Source organism: Conger conger, chromosome 1 (assembly GCF_963514075.1).
Source record: "Conger conger chromosome 1, fConCon1.1, whole genome shotgun sequence".
Lineage (NCBI taxonomy): Eukaryota > Metazoa > Chordata > Actinopteri > Anguilliformes > Congridae > Conger > Conger conger.
The window spans coordinates 11,504,371-11,529,812 of NC_083760.1; the positions used below are offsets into that span (position 1 = coordinate 11,504,371).

Sequence of the window (25,442 nt, forward strand, 5' to 3'; positions counted from 1 at the left end):
TTTAAACAGTATTTTAATTTAGCTATATTGGCATGAATAATAGTACATATTGGACATTTTATTGGTGAATTAGTATCTAGACTGGAAATAAACTCCATAAAAAAACCCCATTATACCCTTTCAATTCATAGGTACATATTTTCTCGATTGGCTGTATCATGAGTCGAACTCATGACCCAATTTAAAAAAGGCCACTTTGTGTGGTCTATTACTTCAAGTCATCTCTTAGGTCTAATTGAGGCCATTTTGAAATGTTGAGACAGCATGCAAAACATTGGAAATAAACAGGAAACCGTAGTCATGGACAATATTTATTGAAGTCGATACAGACTGGCCAGCCAACACAAATAATGTCCTCACAACTGGGCGAAATCATTCAACGAGCATGTTCCTGTTCAACTGACTGACTTATACTGGTTCTACAGAACATACGGGCAAAAATCGGTTGGACACGTTATCATGTCAGTCAAATGGAATGTTGCGCCCCAGGATTCCACCAGTAATACGATTCTCAGTAGTTATGCCTGCGAGGAGATTTACAGTCTTGTGGTACAGTAGAAATGCAAACCAAGCGAGTCACGTCCCGTTTTGCTTAAACTGCAGACTTCCTTATACTGGCGAGCTGTCCCTCATAGCATTAACACACCAGAGATGATTTGTCGCCAGGCTTGAGCAAACCGTGACATTTCCTGCATATTATGGTTGTAAACTTGAAGAGGAGAACACGTAGGCATGTTGCAGGCAGCTTACAAGTGCGAGGCATGCTTATATTAAGCGGAGGTGAGGCAGGAAGTGTGTAACAGGCACACTGTAAGGGCAAAACCAAAGTGCAAATCAGGGGGGTAAATTGGAAACTCCAGGGGTCAGAAATGAAAAGTCCTGTTAATCTAAATTAAAAGTTCTTCTACTTATGAACTCAATCAATCAGTTCAGTTCTACGCCCTGGCTGAAGAATTGGCGATTGGGGGAAAAAAAAATACTGGGGTGGAATTTTACTTTCTGAACCTGGATGTTTCCACCTCTGGCTGAATTCAGTACACAAAGCTTTTTTTGTATCAGTGCTGACTAAAGGGGAAGTCCCGTGATGTATTTAGGGTTACTCAGTGGCACAGACTTCAGACCTCCAGCCAGCACCCAGCACCATTTTGTTCTGACACCCTCTCTGAAAATAGGAATGTGAAGCAGGTCTAAAACCTTTTAGCGGTCTAAATTAGCGGCTCAGCAGATTAAGCGGGGAGGTTTAGCGCAGCCCATCCTATCCTCAGGCGTGTTCACATCTTCTTCACTGCCCGGGCCGTCTCCTCCATCGCCTCCCGGGGCTCGCTGGGAGGAGGGATCTTCAGGTCCGTCGGCTCCACTCCCCAGATCTCCGTGGCGTATTGCGTGATTGTGCGGTCGCTGGAGAACTTTCCGGAAGCCGCGATGTTCCTGATCACCATCTGGGTCCACTCCTTCGGGTTCTTTTCATGAGGAGAGCATTGAGAAAGTTGGGCTTAACAACAATAACAAAAAATAAACAGAAAATATTTCCAACTAAAAGCAAAATTGGGCTTACTTCATAAAGCTTGCTGACTCTTTCTTGGCACTCGACGTAGTCCTCGTAGTCTGCAAAAACTTTGAACCTAAGAGGTGGAGTGAAAAGCAAAAAAATAAGCTTGATAATGGCAGAGATTTTTTGACACGGACCAAAAATAGAATTATACTACTCACAATGTCTTGAATTTTGATAGAACAAATGGAACAAGCATGACTCACCGATCATGGTTGAAGAGCATGTTTGTGATGTCCAGGAACTGATCCGGATTTTTTATGGAGAAGAATCCACTTTTAATTTGGTCTATGGCCTGTTTCAGCTCAGGGAGCTTCCTGTAATACTTCATGGCATCATAGCTGGAGAGAAAGGATCATATTTATTCACCCAGTGTGCACTCAAATGGAACCCGTTACTGTATTATACTGGATTGTACTGCACTGCAATTTACATCTGTGAGGCGAATAACCCATTTAACACCAGCAGCCAACACTTGTATCAAGAAAGTACCAGTTAAACATACTTCAGGAAAAAAACATTTGACGCTTCTCATTCACCCATACACAATCACAATTGGCTGCCATGCACAGCACCAACCAGCTCGTCGGGAGCAATTGGGGGGTTAGGTGTCTTGCTCAGGGACACTTCGACACACCCAGGGCGGGATCGAACTGGCAACCCTCCAACCGCCTCTTACCGGCTGAGCCAATGTCGCCCCATTCGGCTCCATTTTTTAATGTCGCCTCATTAAACTCCAATTAGCTTCTGGCTGAGCAATGAGTTGATGTAACTGGGCCTCAGCAGACCCTATAGCTCTCCTGGACCAGGGCAGGAGACCCCTGCTATAGGCTGCCCCTACCCCCCAGAGCCCAGAGCACGCACCCTGTTTTGTCCATCTCGGCCACGTCCTCCACCCTCATGCCGAAGATGAAGAGGTTGTCCTCCCCGGCCTCCTCGGCCATCTCCACGTTGGCCCCGTCCATGGTGCCGATGGTGAGGGCCCCGTTCAGCATGAACTTCATGTTCCCGGTGCCCGAGGCCTCCGTGCCCGCCGTGGAGATCTGCTCCGAGAGGTCGGTGGCCGGGATCACTGCAGGGGGGGGGGGGGGGGAAACAGGAACACCGGTGGGGTCAGAGCCAAAATGTACACACGCCGCTTCATACGGAACATACAACATACCTTTGAACAGACTATTTACGTTTACACTGAACTATGTTTATAGGAGTCCTGGATTGCCCTAATGTTCATTTACTTTAGGCACATGTCCATGTGTATGGCGAGCCATCCATGAGGGGAAAATGAAGGGACTCATTTTGGAGAACTGTTGGGGAATAAAGCTTAGGAAAAAAAGGACATTTTTGTTGGTGGGGGAAAAATGAACTACTATCACTGGACCACAAATGAGAACAAGCCAGGGTGAATAGGACAGATATTAAGTATGTGTGTCCATCTTGGTGAAGCTCATGAGAGAATGGACATGTAAAACCGGATAGAGATTGTTTGTGGTACTTAAATCCACACAAACGTCTTATGGATATCAGGAAACACTGGAAAGGTGTACAACAAGGTGGACCTTTAAGAGTCCTGACAGACAGGCCACTGGCTGTAGCCCATACTGCACCTTTCTCAGCCAGGGAGACTCTGTAGTTCTCCAGGAAGATGACCTTCAGCTTACTGCCCACGACGGGGTCTTTGTTCACCACATCGCCCACAGCCGTGATCAGCTTGATAATCATCTTGGCCATGTGGTACCCCGGGGCCGCCTGCAGGGGGTGCCAGAGAGCAACACAAAACATTCCCGCAATGTTGCCGCAGCTTAGTGGCAATGTTACAACACTGACCAAATGTTCCAGTAACATTGTGAGTAGGTTTTATGTTGACCGGGTAACAATGCAGTGAGATTGCAGATTTGTAAACTACGCGGGAGGATGTACCTTTCCTCCGATGATCACAGTTCGGGGAGTGAAAGGTGCCGTTGGATCCTTCTTTATGCCTGGAAGGGGGAAGGGGAACTGAGATGAGTGCCGAAACAGAGCAGGAAGCAGGGAACGGATGATGTATGGTTGTACATGGTGATAATGTGCAGGCAGAGACGTGTGGTTGTACATGGTGATAATGGATGCACAGAGGCAGAGACGTGTGGTTGTACATGGTGATAATGGATGCACAGAGGCAGAGACGTGTGGTTGTACATGGTGATAATGGATGCACATAGAGGCAAAGACGTACGGTTGTACATGGCGATAATGTGCAGGCAGTTGAGGAGCTGCCGTTTGTACTCATGGATCCTCTTCACGTGGACGTCGAACATGGAGGAGGGGTTGATCTTCACCTTATACTCCTTCTCAAGGTACTGAGCAAACTTCAGCTTGTTCTCCTGCGGGGTAAAAGTCAACACAACAATCTCAAACAATGAAGTGATTCCTGCTGACAATACATTTCAATAAAATACGCTGTGCCAAACAGAAGTGTGGTATTTTCAAATATCTGGCAGGCCAGCTGCAGTCTGAGTGCCGCGGGGACTAGGGAGTGGCTGATATTTCATTCTCCCGCGGTCACGAAATATCTCCTCCCGCTCCAAGAGATAACCTGTAGTGACATTACACAGCACAACACTGCTGCAGTGAATAGAGTTGCTGGCATCCATCCTACATTTTCCCCATTTACTGTACGGGAATCTTAGATTACACAATTTTCCTCAGAGCTGATAAGAAGATGGCCCATTTAACTATGGACCTCACCTGCCACTGACATCATCTGCGGTTGTAAATGAATTACTGCCTGCTGAGCTCACAGCAGGGTGACGGTGTGAGCTGTGTGCAGGAAGGGAGCTCCGGCCTGTGGGACCGGGGGCCCCTGAGGACAGGTGTTGATCCAGGTGACAGCCTCACCTGCTTCACTTTAGAGACGTCCCGGATGAACGCAGCGTCGTCCACAAGTTTGTTCAGTTTCTGCAGCTGGCTGAGGTCCTTCACGTACTCCTCCCCTATAGCCTGCAACAAGACAAGGCAGTTGCTATGTCAACAAGTGTGTGTTGGTGTGTGTGTGTACTGGAAAAACAAGAGACGCACAGCCACAGATTAAGTTTAGTTTTTCTATGACCTCTGACCTCTGCTATGAGCTCTGCGAGCCCGGGGTTGCAGAGCAGGAGCCAGCGGCGGGGTGTGATTCCGTTGGTTTTGTTCTGGAACTTCCCGGGCTCCATGTCGCTGAAGTTCCGGAATCTGTCAGGACAGAAGATAGAAGAGTTCTACTAACAGACTCTACAAAGTAACCAGATGGTCAGGTCCAGTTTTTTTTACTTTTGTCTTGTCAATTACAAGTGAAATGTTCAAACTTGCATATGCATATTGTAAATAGGACCATGGCCAATGATAATACTGTAGAAATGCATATTGTGTCCTCTGCAGACCTGGGTCAAATACGTAATTGTTTTGGATTCAAATACTTTTCTGTGCTCAATTGATCTTGCCTGGTGCAACTGCGCCAACCAAGAGGACCAGAAGACAGGGTTTTACACTTTGGTTCCAATACACGAGACAAGCTCAGTAAAGCATAGAAAAGCAATGATATCCCACCAGAAGTTCCCATTGTCAATCACAACCTCTTGTCGTGAGTAGGAGGTTGTGAGAAAGTAGAGAGGACAGAAGGAGCAGAGAACAGATCCTCTATAGAATCTCTGCCTCCACAACAGCCATAAAAGCCATAACTCTGCACAACAATGGAGGTGTAGACACAGCTCCAGCGGGGTGTAGAGACACAGCTCCAGCGGGGGACCTCTTACACGTCGGTCTTTATGATGTTGGAGTGAATCTCGGCGACCCCGTTGACGGCGTGGGATCCCACGATGCACAGGTGCGCCATGTTGATCCGCTTGCCGCCCTCCTCCTCGATCAGCGACATGCTGCGCAGGCGGTCCATGTCTCCAGGAAACAGAGCAGCAATATTCTGTGCACGATTTAGCACGTTAGCGCGTTAGCAGAGACACAGTGGACATGGACTGTATACTGACCAACCAACACTTTTTACACAGATCTCAACCCATGAAACCCGTTCCCGTGTTCAACATTTCAGGAACTGTGTCAGGAAACTGTAAATGCAGAATCAGAGAAACTTGTCCTGAAACTGTCTGGAGTGTGTGTGTGTGTGTGTGTCAGAGTGTGTAATCCATATGTCTGAGAATGTCTGACATCCGTTTGTGTGTGTGTGCGTGTGTGTGTGTGTGTGTGTGTGTGTGTGTGTGAATATGTGCGTAATGCATGTGACTGAGACTGACAGGAAAGTGGGTGTGTGCGTGTGTGGGTATGTAATGCATGTGACTGAGACTGACAGGAATGTGGGTGTGTGCATATGCGTGTATGCGTGTGTGTAATGCATGAGCTGGAGACTGTCTGGCATGCATAATGTGCATAATGTATGTGTCTGTGTATAAAACCTGCTCTCACATCCAGATGCTGCTTGTTGATCTGTGTGTGTGTGTGTGTGTGTGTGTGTAATGCATGAGTGTGTGTGTGGGTGTGTGTGTGTGTGTGTGTGTGCGCGTATGAAGCCCGTTCTCACGTCCAGGTGCTGCTGGTTGATCTGGTAGATGATCTTCAGGTGTCTTGTGTGTGTGTGTGTGTGTGTGTGTGTGTGTGTGTGTGTGTGTGTAATGCATGAGTGTGTGTGTGTGTGTGTGTGTGTGTGTGTGTGTGTGTGTATGAAGCCCGTTCTCACGTCCAGGTGCTGCTGGTTGATCTGGTAGATGATCTGCAGGTGTCTGGGCAGCAGCGTCTCCATGAGCTGGACGGGCCAGCGCTCCAGGGCCTCGGGCAGCACCGTGTGGTTGGTGTAGGCGAAGGTGCGTTTGGTGAGGTCCCAGGCCTGGAACACAGCCCAATTTAACCTCTCCGTTCACTCTCCAGCATGACCCATTTACATTACACACTTACATTACATTACAGTTATTTATTACTTTTATCAAAGGCAACTTACAATTGATTAGAATAAGCAGGGGACAAACCGCCCCCTGGAGCAATGTGGGGTTAAGGGCTTTGTTTAAGGGCCCCAACATGGACACTGCTACACTGGGGCTTGAACCACTAACCCAGTCATGCAACTTAGCCACTAGGCTACAGCATCCACCAACCTTCCGGGTCCCAGTCATGTAACTTAGCATGCAGGCTAGCACTAGGCTACAGGTTTCCCTCCAATATTTATACTAAATATTTATTTATACTAAATATCGGATCAAAGTCCAGTCCCCTGTGTTGCTTGTACAGATCACATGCCACCCTTCCTAATACAAGGCAAGTGAGGCTTGAAATGAGAAAACAATACCATGCTTGCTTTGGCTCTCCATAATGTGCTTGCCTGTCAATATGTCAACATTTAATATCAGTATAATTGTTACACTTGTACAAACATGATTATGGAGAGGCGGTTGATACTTTATCTTCAATTCAGCTGGTCAACCAGTATCAATTTCGCGGACCTTTTTTGTGCCGAATAAACCTGGCCTGCATTTGTAAAATGTATTAAAAACTGCACCATCTGCACTAGCCACCTTCCCTACTCAGATTACAATTAATTACAGTATTACAATTACATTACATTACATTACATGGCATTTAGCAGACGCTTTGTCCAGAGCGACGTACAACAAAGTACCGACATCTACGGCAATCCAGGTATTACAGACATCTATGGTAATTAGGTTTCACAATATTCCCATGATCCCTCACACCCACCGTATGCCAGTCCAGCTTCTCAATGTCCACAAAGATCCTCATCAGCTCCGGGATGGCCATAGCAGGGTGGGTGTCATTCAGCTGAATGGCCACCTTTCAACAACAAGAGTGTAAACAGGGGTGTGACTTTCCATTTACTCTACTGTAAAGATCAACCCAACCGCACCACACAGCCACCAAGCAGATGGGAGTTTGAAGCAAATCTGGCAGCTGAAATGCCACAAGCCTCCATTATGGCCATGGAGAAGTGCTTTAGCCATTTAAATAAAATGGCATTTCTGATGTGACGTCTCTTTTTGTCTATTTGATGGGCCGCCATTTCAACAGAACTATGGCCTATTTCCTCATTGAGTTGTTCTTTCATGGCAGAGCACCAAGCCATTAGGAACTGTGAGGAAGTATTACATTACAGTTATTTAGCGGGTGCTTTTATCCATAGTCGTTTTACAGATGATTAGACTAAGTCGGGGCCAATCCCCCTGGAGCAAGGCAGGGCTAAGGGCCTTGCTCAAGGGCAGAGCTGCACTGATCTTACTGTGGCTACACTGGGGCTTGAACCACCAACCTTCCAGGTCCCAGTCAAGCACCTTAGCCACTAGGCTACAGGCTGCCCCACATCTATTACCAATATTAAGTGAGTTACCTTCTCAGGGAAGGTTTGGAAGGATATAGGGGTGGAAGAAGGGTCCCTCTTGCTGGTTTTGAAGCGGCGGATGATGTCCTGGAGGGTGGCAGCCACCACAAAGTACTCCTGTTTCAGACGCAGCTCCTTCCCCTCAAAGAACTGGAGCACCAGAACGAGGAAATACAGCGAATTATCAGATCGCAAAAACAGGACATGAACATGAAACCAGAGCCAAACGGCACCAAAAAGAATGTAAACACGGAGACAGCCCAATTACATTATCGTTCGGGTAGAGCACGCGAGAAATGTTCTCAGCCAAGTTCCTGTCCAGCACCGCCTGGATGTAGTCACCAACATTGACTGTTGAGAAAATAAATAAGTAAAGATCAAAATGAATTCAATAAATCCCAATGTAAACAAAAGCCGCAGCTTCAAAGTACTTGCTAGTGTAAGAGGCATCAACGCCCTCAGCAGCGTTAATCCTTTAAGGTGTGAGATCACAAATATGCCATTAGAATGTTCTTAACATTAACCTTCCGGACATTCTAATGCTGATGTAACAATCACAACTGATAATTGAAAGCAATGGGGTTCTAGAACATTGACATAGAAGTTTGAAAATCACATTCCAAGAAAACCTGCTCGTCAGAGGGTTGAGCACACTTACAGTCCCGCAGGTTGAAGTCGTTGGGGGCACGGGCCGACCACAGCCTCATCGTGTTCACGGTGTTATTCATGTAGCCCGGGATGGGGGTGTCATAGGGCATGGCCAGAACAACCTGCGTAAAGCAATTAGCCCTTTAAGGTGTAAGATCGCGAATCTCCTAACAATCACTACTGGTAATTCACACAAAATTCTAGTTCACAATGATCAAATTTTCAACAAACAAAGGTTGAACTGTGCAATATTCTTTGAGAATCACTTTTGTGACACGGCGACGCTGTGGATGTTGAATAACATGGAATCCATATGTCACAATTCACGGTTTCTCGCCAACCACAACAACATGGCCAACCGAAGACAGTTTGGATTGAAACGCTGAGTGCGCTACTCAAGTCTAGACTTTGTCCATTTTGTTTTTCCTTCTACTGCGACCGCAGAGGAAGCCAGTGGATGTGCATTTTGTTATCTCCGTAACGCTCGGTTACCTGTGTATCCACCCATCTGGATCCATCCTTGGTTTCCTCCACTCTGCCGTAGAAGTGCACCGGTAGCATGTACTCGGGGCGGGCCTTCTCCCAGGGGTTACCATAGCGCAGCCAATCATCGGCCTCCTCCACCTACAGGCCACCCAAGGTCAAATAAGGTCAGCGTCCAGCATCGCGCTAACCAAGATAACTGTTGTACTACGCAAACCCCACCTCAGCGGTTCACATGAATACGTGCTTACATTACAACGTCATTATAGTTTTGTTCACGATTGTGAACCGAAAAACATGCACCACAATAAAAAGACAATCAGAACTCAGAAGTTTGAATTTCGTCTTATCACAAATAAATAGGCCTCAGTGCACTTCAGACTGCATGTCCAACTCCAGTTCAGTAAATGAATAATCGTTAAAAATGGCCCGCGTGTAGAGTCGGGCGCCGTGTTTACATTGAAGGGTTTGCTTTGGCAAACATGCGGCCTGATTTTAAAATGAACGACGGAGAGAGGCTGGCGGACCAGTCTGCTGTTTGGACTGCGGTCTGCTTACAATGCAGCCTGAAAGCACAAGCCCAGCCGCTGCAGAGCTTTGGGGCAGACGGCAGTCAATGATTGGCTCGCATTCCAGGGACATCGCGACTCACTTCCCTCTGCCGGTCCAGTGAAACCTTGAACCTTGAGTGGCAGTAGGACTAAAAACGCCATTCTAAACCAGATGAGGAACAATCAGTCTATGATAGAGGCTGTCAGGACATAAATGGGCATACATTTGTGAAATGTTGCCTGTGCAACCCAACGACACCACAGCGCCGTTTAAGCAATGAATTGCCACATAGGTTTGCACTGCTGCTACTTTACTTGACCAAAGGACTGTAATGTTTACCAATGTTTACCTGCCACCCGTCTTTGATTCTCTGGTTGAAGATGCCGTACTCATAGCGAATACCATACCCGTACGCTGCGAGGCCAAGGGTGGCCATGGAATCCAGGAAGCAGGCTGAGGGGGACACAGGCCAGAGAAAGTGATTGTGACATTCAAAATTTTTATGCTGGATGCATGTCACCGGGTTGCTCTAATTTCCTGTTGACACACACACTGTGGTGGGTGTGAAATACTGTGGCTTTGACACTTGATTGCTTAGAAGTGAGAGTGGAGAATATTTTCCAGTGAAGTACCTGCAAGTCTGCCCAAGCCTCCGTTACCCAGTCCAGCATCCTCTTCCAGATCCTCCATTTCCTCCATGTCCAAGCCCAGCTAGTGAAGTCACAGAGGAGACCCATGACCACAAGAGGCTTTTCTGCACTTGAGCTTTCTGCCTTAGCTTCCTGAATCTCATGTGCATTTCATATCAAAGCAATCTAACGACAGAAAACCAAGGAATTTGTAAAAAATTGATTCAACTTGCAACTTGCCATTAAACTGAAGGGGAAGGAAAAGAGAGTGTGGAATGTTGCGTAAACACTCGCCGTGACTTGCCAAATACTAACCAAGCCCCTTTGTGGGTGGGGCCAAGGAAATAACAACGGGACAAGTCACTTTAGAGCATGTTGGCTCTTGCATTATTCAGGCTGATGGTGACAGCCACTGTCTGCAGAGCGATTGTGCAAGTTTCACTGATGAGAACCTCCAGACGTATATGCGTGAGAGTAATTTCTGTCAACATTATTTGAAAACGGTTAATGTGTGTATTCGTAAGGTGTTAAAACTTTATAGACTCCACCTCACCTGATATATGGCCTCGTCGCAGGCATTCTGGAGGCCGAGGTTGATCATGGTGTTCTGCATGGTCCGGCCCATGTAGAATTCCAACGAAAGGTAATAGACGCGCTGGCAAAGAAATTATCATTTGAAATAATACAATAAAAAAAAGAATAGCACAGACCTGCGCGAAATGCATGTTTGTGCAAGTAAGGAGAGATACGGGTAATGAGACATGACACACAGCCATTTTGCAACTCAAGGAAGCTCATTTTGCTCAAGGAAGCCTCGCTAACGGATATGGCCGTGCTGGTATTTTTCCACATTATACAATCGCTGCCTGTATTTCGTAAATTAAACAAATGATGCAGCCAACTCAAATACATTTTGCATGTGCGATAAATCAAATGTTCCCATCTATAGCAGTATGATTAGAAAATACAGCGGACAAAACGCTGTAGGTGAACCTGGATACAAATTTGCAAAGTTTCGCCAACTTTTCCTAACTTCCAAGAAAGTCGACCTGGAAACTACGGCCACTTCATGGCGCCGCCTTATTTTGAGTGTGGGTAGAACTGGAATGTCGTTGCTGTTCAGAACCGCAGCAAAGCACCTTACTTACACTGTTGGCGGAGTTAAATTTTATCACATTAGTCTAGGTTATTTAAAACTCTTAGATTTGATCATCTCGACAACGAAAAAAACAATACATGCATCAAGAATGTCCTAGTTGTTTGCGTTGCTTCTTCCTTATGTCTAAAAGCCATAGCCTGGATAGTTAGCTTGCCCAGTGTCCGTGGCTGACTCGTAACGGGCTCGAACATTTTTGTACTTGGGGCTTTGGCATGTGTATTGAAGTTGATATAAACCACTAGATATCATTGTAGCGGAATCCAAAAGTGAGGATGTCATCTCTGTTTACAAGGTAGCTTCTGTGCACCATTAGAAGTGTATTTTGCGCCATCCGATCAAGATTACCTTTGGGTCGGTCTCATAGTAGAACTGTTGAGTTCGGATCCATCTCCCAACCAGGTGGTCTCGAATCGTGTGTGCAAGAGCGAAATAGTAGTCTCGCTGCGTGGCAACATTTCTGTCTTTGACCAGAGTAAAATGCAAATGTCGGTTAAATCCTTTTTTGAGCTCCGCTACGTTTTCGACCCCAACTATTCCCCTGATGCTTATCTGCTTTCTCTTCTCTTGGTCACTCACGGGCGTCGCCATGTTCAGCAACTGCGCTTTACCTTATTCTTATCCAAAACAGGAATGAATTGGTTTCTGCAGTTAGTAGAATCGCGTTCTGCTTGTTCCCTCCTCTCCGGCAGCCATTGGTGACTGTCGAAAAGGTGGGCGTGGTAACTCACGGCCTGGCTGAACTGTGACAGCAAAATAATTCTCCCAACTTTTAGAAACGGTCCGGCTCCTAGAGGACGCTGTTGAGCGAATGTGTGGAGCTGGTAGCCACCTTATTCGGGCAAAACCGATGGCCTAAACCCCTCTCCTACAATTTGCTCGCTTGTGAAACGAGTTCAGTGTGTGGAATCGAAAAATGTTTTCATCCAAAAGAGGAAACAAGAAACTCATAATAGCACTGTAACGAATTTATTTATTTATTTATTTATATACTGCAACAGAAAACACCAAGCGTTGGAATAATAATACACCAATAATAATAATAATAGACGTAATAATAATAACATCGATTTAAGCCACCAATAATAAGCAAATAATCATATAAATAACAAGCAGTGTTACAAGGAGGTGAAGAAATACATTACATTCTACGTCACCAGCCGGACAGTACTTTAATCTAGAGCACGTGGTCACTCACAATCACCGTGAAAAGAATATCACCATGACACACAGGCACTGTCGTGCTCACCCCACACCTCGAAAGAACTGCTTTTGTCGTCCAGCGACAATATATTGTCTATATTACCTGTTCTGTATGATTAATTGTAGGGCCACGGAGAGATTTGTGTACCAAGACGACAGAATCTCAGTATTCGTGGACGTGAGGGTCTCATTTGGCACTGGTCACGCGGCCGCAGTCTCCTCTCGCTGCCGACCACGCTCTTAAGAATATGGGTTTACCTTTTCTTAGTTATCTGATACAAAAAAGTCAAAATCCGTAGAGTTCATTTTCCAGTTCTACAAAACAACACATTCCATGCTAAATAACTCAAATCTTCACATTGTTATTCACACTACCGTGCTAACAGCTCTCAAGGGCAGGTAATGAGGTTAAGTTGTGAATTATGGCATATTTAATATAGTTATCAAGGCCATTATACAAATAATATCATTTTGAATTATTGTTCACAGGTGATCTTTGTGAGCGGCAAATAATTATAACAAAAGTATGATTTGTCTAAAACAATATAGCCCAAAAATATATATATATTTGACCATGGTGCCATCATAAAAGAGCTTAAAACCACTTCACCATTCTTTTCAAACTTCTGTTTCTGAATGAATAGAAGGACTTAAAAACAACAACAACATGATAAAATGAAAATCAATGGCTTTGTTTCTCTTGACCTAGTTACACCACCCTGGGAAAATGACATAATGTGTGGCAGCATTTGGATTACAAAGCAGAGCTACAGGGTTTATTTGCAGTGACCCATTAACAGTGCCCTGGCAGATATAATGTTTAGAAGCACCTTCTCTCCATTTTCACTTTACTACAGAGCCACAAACAAAAGGACAAATTAAGGGGACGCATCATTAGTGCTTTCAGTACTGTATTGCTGATAAAGATTAAGTTTAACCAGGCGGAAGATTTGTATGCACTAAATGAACACGGTTTGCCTTCTCACACAGTGCTTATTTGTCCAACAAATCTAGTTACAGTTAATATAGCGTCAAGTACATGGATCAAACTAGAGTTTTCTGTCTGTTTTTGCTTGACTGTCAGGTTTTCTAGTATTTCTTGTCTAATATTATTTGAAAGTCTTGTAACTGGGAATATGTTCTCAAAGTTGAGTGACCATCAATAACCGTGCTCTCGAACATTGCAAGATTTGTTCTGAAATATAACAGCCCATCCCCCATACACACACACACACACACACACACACACACACACACAGACACACACTCACATTCATCAAGGACAGAGCAATTATATCAGCATATCCGTCGTAATAGCTCTATTAGTGTCAGCTAATTATTTTAATTTGTCTAATGAATTAAAGTGGCCTAATTTGATGAAAAGCCCTGTGTTAAGCGTGGCACTGTGGCATCTGATCACCAAAAACTATTGATCGCATCCAACTCTGGAGACAGCAAGACAATGCTACAAGCAATGGCAAAACTCCATGTCTCAAATACTTCTGCTCAGACAGGAAAGGATAAGTACATACTGGTACACATTGGTACATACTGAGCGATCACAACTGGTTACAGTATGAAGACATTTTCACCACTTCTCCAAACCACCGAGCACGAAGGTCCCCAAGAGTAGCATGACATACGATGTAAAAAAATTTAATTGTATCTTTTTCCACATTTTCAGGCTACCCCCATCCTGAAATCGAGCAACCCAAAATGGGGTCCTGACCCACAGTTTGGGAACCCCTGAACTAGGATGTAGCACTTTGTTGTACGTCGCTCTGGATAAGAGCGTCTGCTAAATGCCTTTTAATGTAGCACAAACCAGGGTGTAGCAAAAACAAGTGTTTGTGCAGCACAAAATTCAGAGCCGATGCAGTCTCTGTGGGACCCATCTCAAAGCAAACATTTTAGTCCAGACCTTTTCAGGCACCTCCACCTGGTCAGATCCAGTTTACCGTCCCACAACAATACCCCTGAACAGAACTGTTTTCTCAGGCATTGTCGGATCAGTATTTATGAGACACTAAAATGTCCATCTGTAATAAGTTTGCTGATAAAATATCTTGGTCCTATCCATCTAGATCTATTGAACGTTTGAGAGTAAAAGGCACAACTTTTCTGCTTGTATTTTACATATAGCACCTTGTATTCAATTATGCTGCATGTTGATAAACATACTAGTGATATTTATCCCTCAGAAAACAACTTTCACTAATCTACAGTACTGGTGAATTAAATACAGTCATATGGTTCTACATTTGGAGCATTTGGCAATTATGTACACCAATGCCCGTGAAAACATGACAATCATTTCCATAGCTCCTAATGTGTATATATATATATATTTGCATGAACTGTACAGACACACGCACACATACACAAATGCACACTCTCTCTTTCTCTCTATTTTCAGGGGGAAGGGGTCTTTTTAAAATAAGTATTTTGCATGCTCTTGGGCAGCTGTATTCTCATGTAAAATGTTTGCAGTTTGGCATCCTTAAAATCCGTAAACTTTTGAGCTCTCACAAATAGTACAATGACTCGAAATCAAGTAGAGAAGTGAAGATACTCTAAACACCAAAAACTTATTTATATACATTTTATACATCAGGGCAGTCCATGAACAATAGTACAAAAACTACTAGTGCCTGGAAACCTACAGTAACCAAGTTGATATAAGCAGCTGCTGTAGCACCTCATGAAGACTGTGCCAGAAAAATGACACATCGATGTAGAAAATAAAACAAACAGGAGAATAACAGAAGTCAGACACGCTGCGTCCTGTAGGAGCTGCAGCGTGGAGAAACTCTGATTCTGCAGAAGTAGTAGAGCCCGTTTCCGGAAGAAGTTTCCGGAAGAAGCCGCACGGACTCTACACAGTCACAACGATGGCAGAGCGCTGACCAATTTGACTCGAAAATTCACCATATAATCATAACAGGAGGTCACACAAGCAAGCCACTTTACAGCGCTCCACATTAGAGATAAAACAATACAAACAAAAGTTAGTGATGTAGCCAGGGACCATTACACAAGTCAACTAGGCAGAATTACACTTCATACAAAAAAAACAATTATAATCCTTTGTAACAGGTTCACCATCATCCCTTGTGCTCCTCCTTTGGTAAACAGAATCACATTTTTGGGGATGTTTAGGGACAGGAGGGTTCTGCGTAAACCAATCTGGATCTGGTTAAAGGTTTTCACACGGGTAACACAGTGATGGGCAATTCAGTCCAAGTCAGTCTCTATGAATCTACTATCCAGCATATTACACAACTCAGCCAATGTAGGAGCAAAAGAAATAGCTATATACACAGTCCTTATCCAATTCACAGGGATGTTGCCCTTTGATGCCACCTAGTGTAGAACTGAAGTAATGACTTTTGTTGTTGAGAAAATGGCCTGTCAGAGCACACACACTGGAGCTCCGTGGTTTGTTGCGTCTCCCCAGCTGAACAGGGATCGATGAAGAGGAGGGGTATGATGAAGATTTTACTTGCCTGCATTGTCATTATCGGTGATGGAACAGGTTGTGTGGCTCAAGGGCTCCAGCAAAGAACAGTCCTCACAGTAGGTCAAACTTTCACCTTCATTTACATAAAAGCACATAAAAATATAATCTAATCACCGAATGCTAAATGTGACCAAATCAAAATATCTTTCTCTTTACTCCAATCTTCAGCTCCATCTCCTGTACAGGGGCGGGGGGCGGGGGGTGTGGCGATGGTCATATGAACGCAGGGATTTGGAGAATCAGGATGTCCAGGATGTGGTCTTCTGGGGAGCTCAGGGTGTGGGGCAGGGAAATAGGAGGTGGAGACAGAGGTGAGTCCAGGGCCATGCCCCCCTCTACCGGACGGTTGCTATGGGGACGTTAACACACTGAGCCGGGAGGGTCCGGATCGCTCGGGGTGTAGAATTCGGGGATGGGCAATCCAGTGTGCAGGGTTACCTAGGGCGAGGTCAACAAATAACATTATCAGAGCTCGGAATACCGATCCAGTGCAGCACATTGTACAGTAACACGCAATTCGATCCCACGGAAAGTATGTTGACAAAGCTATTGCAAAACCGGGAAAAGCAAAGTCAGAAAGCATATCGCATTCCTACACGACACCTAACGTACAAAACCACACCCTATCACCACAGTGAAAGTATGCCTTTACATGTCTATAAGTGAAGGTAACTTTGATAAAACATTGAACGTGTATTTTACAAGCATGGAACAGGAACAAATATTTTTTTAGGAAAAATGAACTCTTAAAGACCTGCCTGTGCTGACATTAGATTTATTTAAAATAATAATAATAATAGATTTACATAAACATGGACTAGTTTCTGAAAATATCACATAATTAGTAGTAGTATAAATCCACATGAGTTTCTGCATCCCAGTCTATAACACTTAATGGGGACAATTTAACCTAACCTGATAATGCTGTACATTACAGGGCTAACTATTTTAGCTGCTGCTTCCATCCTTTCTCCATAGTGCCAATTTTATAAAGGGGACACACAGCATCAGAACGTGTGTTTACTGCAGATGTTAAGACTTTACTGTGTTAAGACAGTACTGAGCCTTCCACACCAGCAGGGGGAGATGTTGTGCTGAAAGTGCAAAACAGGCTCCCTGACCTCCTGGATAAACCTTCTGAAGGCTCATATCGTCCTTGCTGTCATAATCCATTTGTTAGCACTGCATCACGGTTGTGATTAGAAATGAATATAGATCAGATCAGGAAAGTGATTCAAAAAGAGGCTAAAAACATTTCTTGTTTCATAAATATTCATAGATTGGGGTGTCCTTGAAGTGTTGCACATCAGCAACAACCTTACACTGCTCTAAATCAAGGTCTAAAGCAGTAACAAAAACAGCCATTTGCATGACATGCCATTGCCCTTAATCTGTTGGATAACTGCCTCAGGTTTTAAAGTCATGTGTCAACTGCGCTGCCTGGTGATTGTGTTGCTCAGATTCTCAGTGATTGTGATTGGCTGTGGTTCTGGATAAGACCTGATTCTGATTGTGTTGTGCTGCTCTGTGGTTGCATTGCTCTGTCACCCTTTGTGCTAAATGGTAGGTATTTATATAGCGCCTTTATCCAAAGCGCTGTACAATTGATGCTTCTCATTCACCCATTCATACACACACTCACATACTGACAGCGATTGGCTGCCACGCAAGGCGCCGACCAGCTCATCAGGAGCATTTTGGGGGTTAGGTGTCTTGCTCAAGGACTCTTCGACACGGCCCGGGCGGGGGATCGAACCGGCAACCCTCCGACTGCCAGACGACTGCACTTACTGCCTGAGCCATGTCGCCCCCCAGTTGTGCTGCAGTTGTGTTGTTGTGGTGTATGTTAGGCTGGTCTGGGGTTGTGTTTTGCTGGGGGTGGGTACCTGCACGTTGCGGTTGTGTTGTTGTGGTCTATGTTAGGCTGGTCTGGGGTTGTGTTTTGCTGGGGGTGGGTACCTGCACGTTGCGGTTGTGTCGTCGTGGTGTATGTTAGGCTGGTCTGGGGTTGTGTTTTGCTGGGGGTGGGTACCTGCACGTTGCGGTTCAGGCTGATGGCGGGGTAGAACAGCCCCTCCATGCCCTCGAAGGCAATGGGGCCCTGCTGCTCGTCATTGATCAGGAACAGCAGAATCCCGCGAGTGAAGTCCAAAAGCACGCCCACTGTGGCCCCTTTACCGATACCACCGTCCGACCTGATGAGAGAGAGGGGGAGAGAGAGAGAGAGGGGGGAGGGAGGGAGAGAGAGGGGGGAGGGAGGGAGGGAGAGAGGGAGGGGGAGAGAGAGAGAGAGGGGGCAGGGAGGGAGGGAGAGAGAAAGGGAGGGAGAGAGGGAGGAGAGGGCGAGAGAAAGAGGGAGGGAGGGAAAGAGAGAGAGGGAGGGAGAAAGAGCGAGGGAGGTAGAGAGAGAAGGAAGGGGAGGGGGAGAGAGAAAGAGAAGGAGGTAGAGAGAGGGAGTGGGAGGGGGGGAAAGGGAGATAACACAGTGAGACACGTGCAATGAATACAAAATAGATGCACACATACAAACTCAATGGACAGAGATACTCTCTAAGTATGAGAAACATAGCGCACACACATGCACGCACTCAGACACACATACACACACAGAAGCACAAGGAGACATTTTATGCATTGACTGTCAAGCACACTTAGACACACACACCAGAAGGCAAAGATCCCGCCCTTCGTCACCTGTTGGTGTGCGAGTTGTTGTGCATGAACCAGGAGCGGTTGTTGTCCACGTACATGGCCCACGCCTTGTCATCTTTTCCCAGCATGACGTCCTTCAGCACGTCGCCGCGGGCGACCCCGAAAGCGGGGTCCGGGTGGTTGTCGTAGCGGTCGACGCTCATCTCCCAGTAGTGCACTCCGCGGGAAAAGCCAGTGTTTCCCATCACCACCCGGTCGTCGTAGCTGTTGCACGACACCGTGAAGTTTTCGTTGGAGAACACGATGTCGGGGTGGGCGGACGCCGGGTCGAAGGTGAACCAGGCGACTGTAAGAGAGTTTCAAGTGTAAAATTAAATGTCAAGCATGACTGCAACACATCAGTCACAGCAGTGACTCATCAGAAACGCTGTGAATCCACAGCCCTTGAGAAGTCTGGGATGGAGACAAACAGAAACACAGTGAGTGAGTGATGGTGAAGACTCCCACTAGAACACAGGTGTCAAACTCAGGCCCTAGAGGGCCGCAGTGTCTGCTGGTTTAACTCCAGTCCTGGAGGGGCCGCAGTGTCTGCTGGTTTAACTCCAGTCCTGGAGGGGCCGCAGTGTCTGCTGGTTTTCGGCACCAGCGGTTACTTTAAGTCAATGATTGGCTAAAGAATCCACACACCTTGTTCTGGCAGCTGATTGAAAGGAAAACACAAAAGCCCACAGACACCGTGACCCATTGGGAATTCAGTTTGACGCCCCTGCACTAGAGAGAAAGGGCTGTACACTCATAGACCCTCACCCTCACACACCCCACACAGATCCCTGTACTGATTCGAATTCAACTGCCGCACCACGACTTCCGTCGGTGTTCCACAGGGACCGGTGGAGATGAGAACGAGAGGAGCCAGGGTGACACTTTGTCCCATTACGGAGTGTCTCAATATTCCCTCACATCCACTGGAACGACTGGGGAAATATTCCGATTGATTTCAGTCAAACATATATTCTTCCGCCTCAACAACCTTCTCTAGAGCAATGTTTTGCGAAGGCTTGATCCTTTTTTTATTTTATTTAAATGTCTGAATGTTGTGCCATTTTCTTTTATCATTCAGTTTGAATTTTACATTGTTCTGAAAGAGATTTTTCTTGAAGAATTTTTTCTCCTCATAAAACTCCTCATGAAAAGAAGAACAGGCCAAAATGGCAGTGGCCTCAGGAAACCACTGGGTACAGTGGAGTGGAGATCAGGACATTGTTTAACTGAAGGAAAGATCCTACTGACTGAGATGGTGTTGATGGAAAATCGAGAGGCTGGGTAACACATGAACGATGAAGACAGACAGAAGTCATTGATCCATGCAAGAATGTCTCTGGCCTTTAGTATGCCACAGGCCACCTAATATGATATGAAGGTATCAGACCTGGGTTCAAATAGTATTTGTTTTTGATTAAAATACTTTTCTGTGCTCCACTGATCTTGCCTGGTGCATTTGAGCCTGCAAGGAGGAGAATATGGGTGGGATCATGTCACTTGTTCCAATATACCAGGCAAGTGTAGTCAAATGCAGAAAGGTATTTGAATAAAACAATTACTATTTGAACCCAGGTCTGACATGTATGCACATATACTGTTTACATGAAGTGTTATAGAAGAGATCCCCATATTTAGATGGTCTATGCACTGTTGTAAGATTCAAACTGCTTTGGTGACACAGTAACGTAGTGGTGGTGGTGGTGGTGGCGGGAGGTATTCAGTAATGAAGGGGTTAAAGTGACCTGTCCGTACCTGTTGCTATGGTTTTTATATCACATGGGGGGAGTCCGGCTGAAATGCATGGAGGAGGGAGAGAAAGAGAGAGAAAAAAAAGAAGAGAAGCTGACAGACAGCGCAGAGAAGAGGAGGAGGCTTAGAGGAAGCAGTCAAAGCAATGGAGTCAGGGAAGCAGGTTCTGCCCAGTGGTCCAATCAGCAGAGAGAGGCCTGGTTTCAAGCCCTACGTCCTGACAAACAGACGGTAACTGGTGCAGACGTCTGGAGTCCCTCGAGTGCGGAGGAGAAAGAGTGCCCTTCCCCTCTCCGAAATCTGCCCCAGGCTGGGCCTCGAGCTCTGCCCGGTTCATCCCTGCCTTCCCCACAATCCCCCCCCCCCCCTGCCCCCGTTAGCCCTACCGCCATCTGGCCTGCCCTACCACCGACGGGCTCTTCACTGGAAGCATATTGTCGCTAAACGTCATTACTTCCTATACCCCCAGCCCCAGCACAGCGCAGTGCGTAAAAGGGGGAGATTTAGCGTTTAGCGTTTAGCATTCCTGTCCATTTTTCGGGAGGCTATCTCTCCCCCCCCCCCCCCCCCCCCGCCTTCTCCGATCGGTGGCGGCCCGAGACGGTTTGCCTGACCTGGGGGGGAACGCGTGGTTCCGTGACCGACGGCTACGTGCCGGTCCGTTCTGCAGCTTGTTTGCAGTTTAACTCGGGAAGACGGCTTGGCGGAGGGCGACTCCAGAATACAAATCAGAGGCCAGAGACATTCACTCACACAGTGGGGCAGGTGCTGCCGGAGAATGTTTGATTTATTTTTTGTACTTCAGCGGAAGCGTGCCTGTGAGCCAAGCCAGTATCCTCCGCTAACGACTCTGGCTGTCGGCTGAAGGTAAGACAAGCCCACAGGGCTCTGGGACTTGACCGGTTGGGGTTAAGGACATGCCCACAAGGCTCAGATCAGTGTCCCTGGGCCTTGAGGATCCACTGATAATTCACAGGCTTCCCCGTTTATAGAGAGTGGATTGCATTTGATGGAAGAGCAGGAGCTGGCAAGTGTGTGTGTGTGTGTTTGGTGTGTACGTGCGTACTGTATGTGTTTGTGTACTGTATATATAGGTGTGCGTGTGTGTGTAGTCTATGTGTATGTGTATGTACTGTATGTGTGTGTGTATATGCGTGTGTATGTTTGTGTGTGTGTGTACTGTATATCTATGTGTGCATGTGCGTGTATGTGTGTGTGTGTGTGTACTGTATATGTATGTGTGTGTGTGTATTGTATGTGTTTGTGTGTGTACTGTAAGTGTGTGTGTGTATGTGTGTGTAGGTGTGTGTGTACTGTATGCGTGTGTGTGTGTCTGTATGCGTGCGTGTGTGTGTACTGTATGCGTGTGTGTGTGTCTGTATGCGTGCGTGTGTGTGTACTGTATGCGTGTGTGTCTGTATGCGTGCGTGTGTGTGTACTGTATGCGTGTGTGTGTGTCTGTATGCGTGCGTGTGTGTGTACTGTATGCGTGTGTGTGTCTGTATGCGTGCGTGTGTGTGCACTGTATGCGTGTGTGTGTGTCTGTATGCGTGTGTGTGTGTGTACTGTATGCGTGTGTGTGTGTCTGTATGCGTGCGTGTGTGTGTACTGTATGCGTGTGTGTGTGTCTGTATGCGTGCGTGTGTGTGTACTGTATGCGTGTGTGTGTGTCTGTATGCGTGCGTGTGTGTGTACTGTATGCGTGTGTGTGTGTCTGTATGCGTGCGTGTGTGTGTACTGTATGCGTGTGTGTGTGTCTGTATGCGTGCGTGTGTGTGTACTGTATGCGTGTGTGTGTCTGTATGCGTGCGTGTGTGTGTATGCGTGTGTGTGTGTGTGTGTGTACTGTATTTGTGTGTGTGTCTGTATGCGTGCGTGTGTGTGCAGGGGAGTCGGTGCAGAGACGGGTAAACAGCTGCTTACTCTCAGAGGTCTGCATCACCAGGGTTTTGCTGTACTGGCTCACTCCGCTGCCGTTGAAGGCCTTGACACGGCTCATGTAGGTGCTGTTGAAGTGCAGCCCGTCCACAGTGCAGATGGTCTCCTTCCCCACGTACACCTCCTGTCAGAGACGGGCACGTCAGCTCACAACACATACATTATTCATGGGATCGCATAAGGTCTCTGTCTTATCTCAGGTAAGATTATTATCGTCCAGTAACAGGTTTTTATAATAATACACTTTATTTAGACAGCACCTTTCATGCAGTTTGCACTCAAATGTGCATATAGTAATTTACATATACTGTCTCCAAAAATAAGATACAGAATGTTCTATACATTGTATTAGCAGTAGCTTATCTGTTATCTGTTATCAGCGTTTATCTACTGTACCCTATCTCCTACTGTACTTTTTACATTACAGGTTCTCTGGATAAAACTAGATATTAGCCGTTTAAGGTGTAAGATGACAAACATGTGATTAGAATGTTCTTAACTGAACATTATAATGCTGATGTAACAATCACTACTTGTGTTCTAGAATGTGATCATGGACTTTTAAAAACATTCCAAAAAAACCTCCTCTTAAATGGGTTAGGTGCTAGGTGGGACACACGGCACAAGGGCACAGAACGGATAGAACTAGAAGGATATTTTTAAGCCCCGTGGAGGACTGGCTGTGACTAAGCAGACCTAGAAACAGAGGCGTCCCAAATTCACACAAAAGGGCTCCCCCCAAAGCTAAGTGCACTACCTTCATTGTACCACTAGATCTCAAAAAGCCATTAATAAGAGGATCCGCTGAAAGCACTCCCACACATTGCCTCTGAGTACCTGCATTCTCGGATAGCCCTTAAAGCTCTTTAAAGAGATACACATGCCAAACCCAGCCACGCTCAGAGAGGACTCTGTCAATCAACACTTAACAATGCATAAGGGTTGGCCTGTAGCGTAGTGGTTAAGGTAAATGACAGGGACTTGCAAGGTCGGTGGCTCTAATCCCGGTGTAGCCACAGTAAGATCCGCATAGTCGTTGGGCCCTTGAGCAAGGCCCTTAATCCTGCATTGCTCCAGGGGAGGATTGTCTCCTGCTTAGTCTAATCAACTGTACATCGCTCTGGATAAGAGCGTCTGCCAAATGCCAATAATGTAATGCGTAATGGAATCCATCGACTCGCCCAAGATGGTGTCAACTGATGGAGAGCTTCAGTCCAGGCTCTGTGTCATACCAGACATTGAGTGTGTATGAATAATGTAAGTTCATGCAGCTCCAAAGCCACTTTAACATACTCCAGTGGACACAGTGGACCTTCAGCAAACAGGATCCCACAGCAGTCCATAATTGCAATTTTGAGCCTTTATTTCATAATGTCAAATAATGAATGTATCACTCTGCTACACATAGCAACTACAGAGAATTATGCAATAACAGATGTAGCGGTAATTTGACTTCAGCATTATGAAATAACGTCTCAAAATCGTGATTCTGTTGGCCGAATCTACACTGCGGAGTACGTTTAAACGGTTTGGGAATTTAAACGTGAAGGTTAAATGAAGGTCGCCCCCGTTCACTTCCATTATAACGCTTGGCTCACAAGCAGGAGCTCCATAAAAACCCATGGATCTCTTATCGATTGACAGCGTCACGGGTGAGTTGAAAATAGGGCCAGATATTGAAAATACTGAATTATCTATGTCCTATGATTAGTTAATGGCACTCTTCTGTGCATTTCATGGGCACAGAAATGTGGAGGTAGAAGGAACAGGCAGCCCACACAAACGGACTATAAATAGAGCCTCAGTGTGTTCTCTCAGCATGTTCCCTGTGTGTTCTCTGCGGCGTTTTCAAGCCTGCTTCAGCGATTACACCGGACATAGAAAACTTTTCTCTCTTAACAGGGACAAACGATGTGAGAGCCAGTATCTGAGTGTGTGTGTGTGTGTGAGTGTGTGTGTGTGAGTCTGTGTGTGTTTGTGTACATCACAGGCAGTGGCAGCCAAGAGCAAAACGATGCAAGCTGCACAGTAGTTTGGCAGGGCCTTGAGCTAATTAAAAACCAATGAAACCTTTTTTGAGCATCTGCTGTTGATCCTGAATTGATGAGCTTATGTGCATTATGGCCTGTACATGTACCTGGGGGAGAGGGACCTGGGGGATAAAAGAGGGGGGCACAAAACATTCTCACAACGTAGCTGCAATGTTATAACGTTGCCAAAACCTTCCAGTAATGTTGTAAGAACATTTTGTGCTTGGCTGCATGGGGGGGAAGGGAGGGATTGAAGCTCAGGTGTCTGAGAGTGGCAGCAGGCAAATGCAGGCCAGACATTTTACATGCCTTTTCAAAGGTGAGTGTTTTTTCTCACAAAATCCCACTTTGAGGGATCATGCTTCACTAGTATTTTGGACATTATGGTGCCAGCTATATCCTGCCCATTGTACGGAGGGCCATTGTTTAAGTGAGGAACGGACGGTTGCAGGCTGGGGGGGGGTTTCTGTTCAAGGGGTGGGCCTGCAGTTACAATGAACGCGAGGCCTGCTTTGTGAGGACCTGAAATCGAAGGAGGACAGATTACACCGCTGAATGCCTGCTGTTGGCTTTGATCTGCGGATCAATGGATCTTCCACATGCGGGAGACCGGTGCGAAGTACGCCCCTGAACCAAAGAGGGTGTCAGTCTATCCCCGGTCCCTGCTTCCGAGGCCGATAGCCCTCTCTGATACGCGGCAGCATCTCCAGCTGTGCTGCGTGGCTCATTACCGAGGCCCATTGTCTCGTAGCTCCGCTCTGCCTCTGTGTGAGTTTCCCTGCAGCCGAGCTGAACCACTCACTTCCTTCGCCCATTAATCTTTTTGTTGCCTTTTTTTTTTTCAAGCGTAAAGGAGAGGATTAATGAATATATTTTGTATATTTTCAAGATTTATGACAAAAATAATGAATGGTTTCCTTATTATTCACACGTTATTTCACCGTA

General features: G+C 46.0%; 2 protein-coding genes across 8 annotated transcripts in view; both read right to left on the reverse strand.

Moving 5' to 3' along the window:
- Positions 1 to 298: 298 nt before the first annotated feature.
- pygl (phosphorylase, glycogen, liver) lies at positions 299 to 12,008 on the reverse strand. The gene is made up of 20 exons (XM_061237295.1): positions 11,712 to 12,008; positions 10,761 to 10,862; positions 10,211 to 10,289; positions 9,928 to 10,031; positions 9,036 to 9,167; positions 8,554 to 8,665; positions 8,164 to 8,246; positions 7,905 to 8,045; positions 7,262 to 7,354; positions 6,249 to 6,395; positions 5,317 to 5,480; positions 4,642 to 4,756; positions 4,424 to 4,525; positions 3,762 to 3,909; positions 3,467 to 3,525; positions 3,154 to 3,295; positions 2,414 to 2,621; positions 1,756 to 1,890; positions 1,556 to 1,622; positions 299 to 1,460 (listed from the first exon to the last, which is right to left on the reverse strand). The coding sequence occupies exons 1-20, from the start codon at positions 11,952 to 11,954 to the stop codon at positions 1,272 to 1,274; spliced, it is 2,565 nt and encodes an 854-aa protein (XP_061093279.1). The 5' UTR covers positions 11,955 to 12,008; the 3' UTR covers positions 299 to 1,271.
- A 3,132-nt stretch (positions 12,009 to 15,140) lies between these two features.
- The window catches only part of trim9 (tripartite motif containing 9), a 42,561-nt gene continuing 32,259 nt past the window's right edge, over positions 15,141 to 25,442 (reverse strand). For 4 of the 7 annotated variants that reach the window (XM_061259781.1, XM_061259775.1, XM_061259758.1 and 1 more), the window contains 5 exons: positions 22,453 to 22,591; positions 20,533 to 20,571; positions 18,781 to 19,084; positions 18,119 to 18,281; positions 15,141 to 16,524 (listed from right to left, as the gene is read on the reverse strand). In XM_061259781.1, the coding sequence (XP_061115765.1) occupies positions 16,447 to 16,524; positions 18,119 to 18,281; positions 18,781 to 19,084; positions 20,533 to 20,571; positions 22,453 to 22,591 (723 nt within the window). In that variant the 3' untranslated portion in view covers positions 15,141 to 16,446. The remainder of the gene's footprint in view (positions 16,525 to 18,118; positions 18,282 to 18,780; positions 19,085 to 20,532; positions 20,572 to 22,452; positions 22,592 to 25,442) is intronic. The other 3 variants (XM_061259796.1, XM_061259788.1, XM_061259767.1) reach the window with 1 other exon arrangement.

Coding starts and splice junctions, on each gene's coding strand:
- pygl (XM_061237295.1), bottom strand. CDS start 11,954: ATGGCGACGCCCGTGAGTGACCAAGAGAAGAGAAAGCAGATAAGCATC. Junction 9,168..9,927: donor GAATCAAAGACGGGTGGCAG/GTAAACATTGGT, acceptor GGTGGCCTGTAG/GTGGAGGAGGCCGATGATTG. Junction 2,622..3,153: donor AGTCTCCCTGGCTGAGAAAG/GTGCAGTATGGG, acceptor CCCCCCCTGCAG/TGATCCCGGCCACCGACCTC.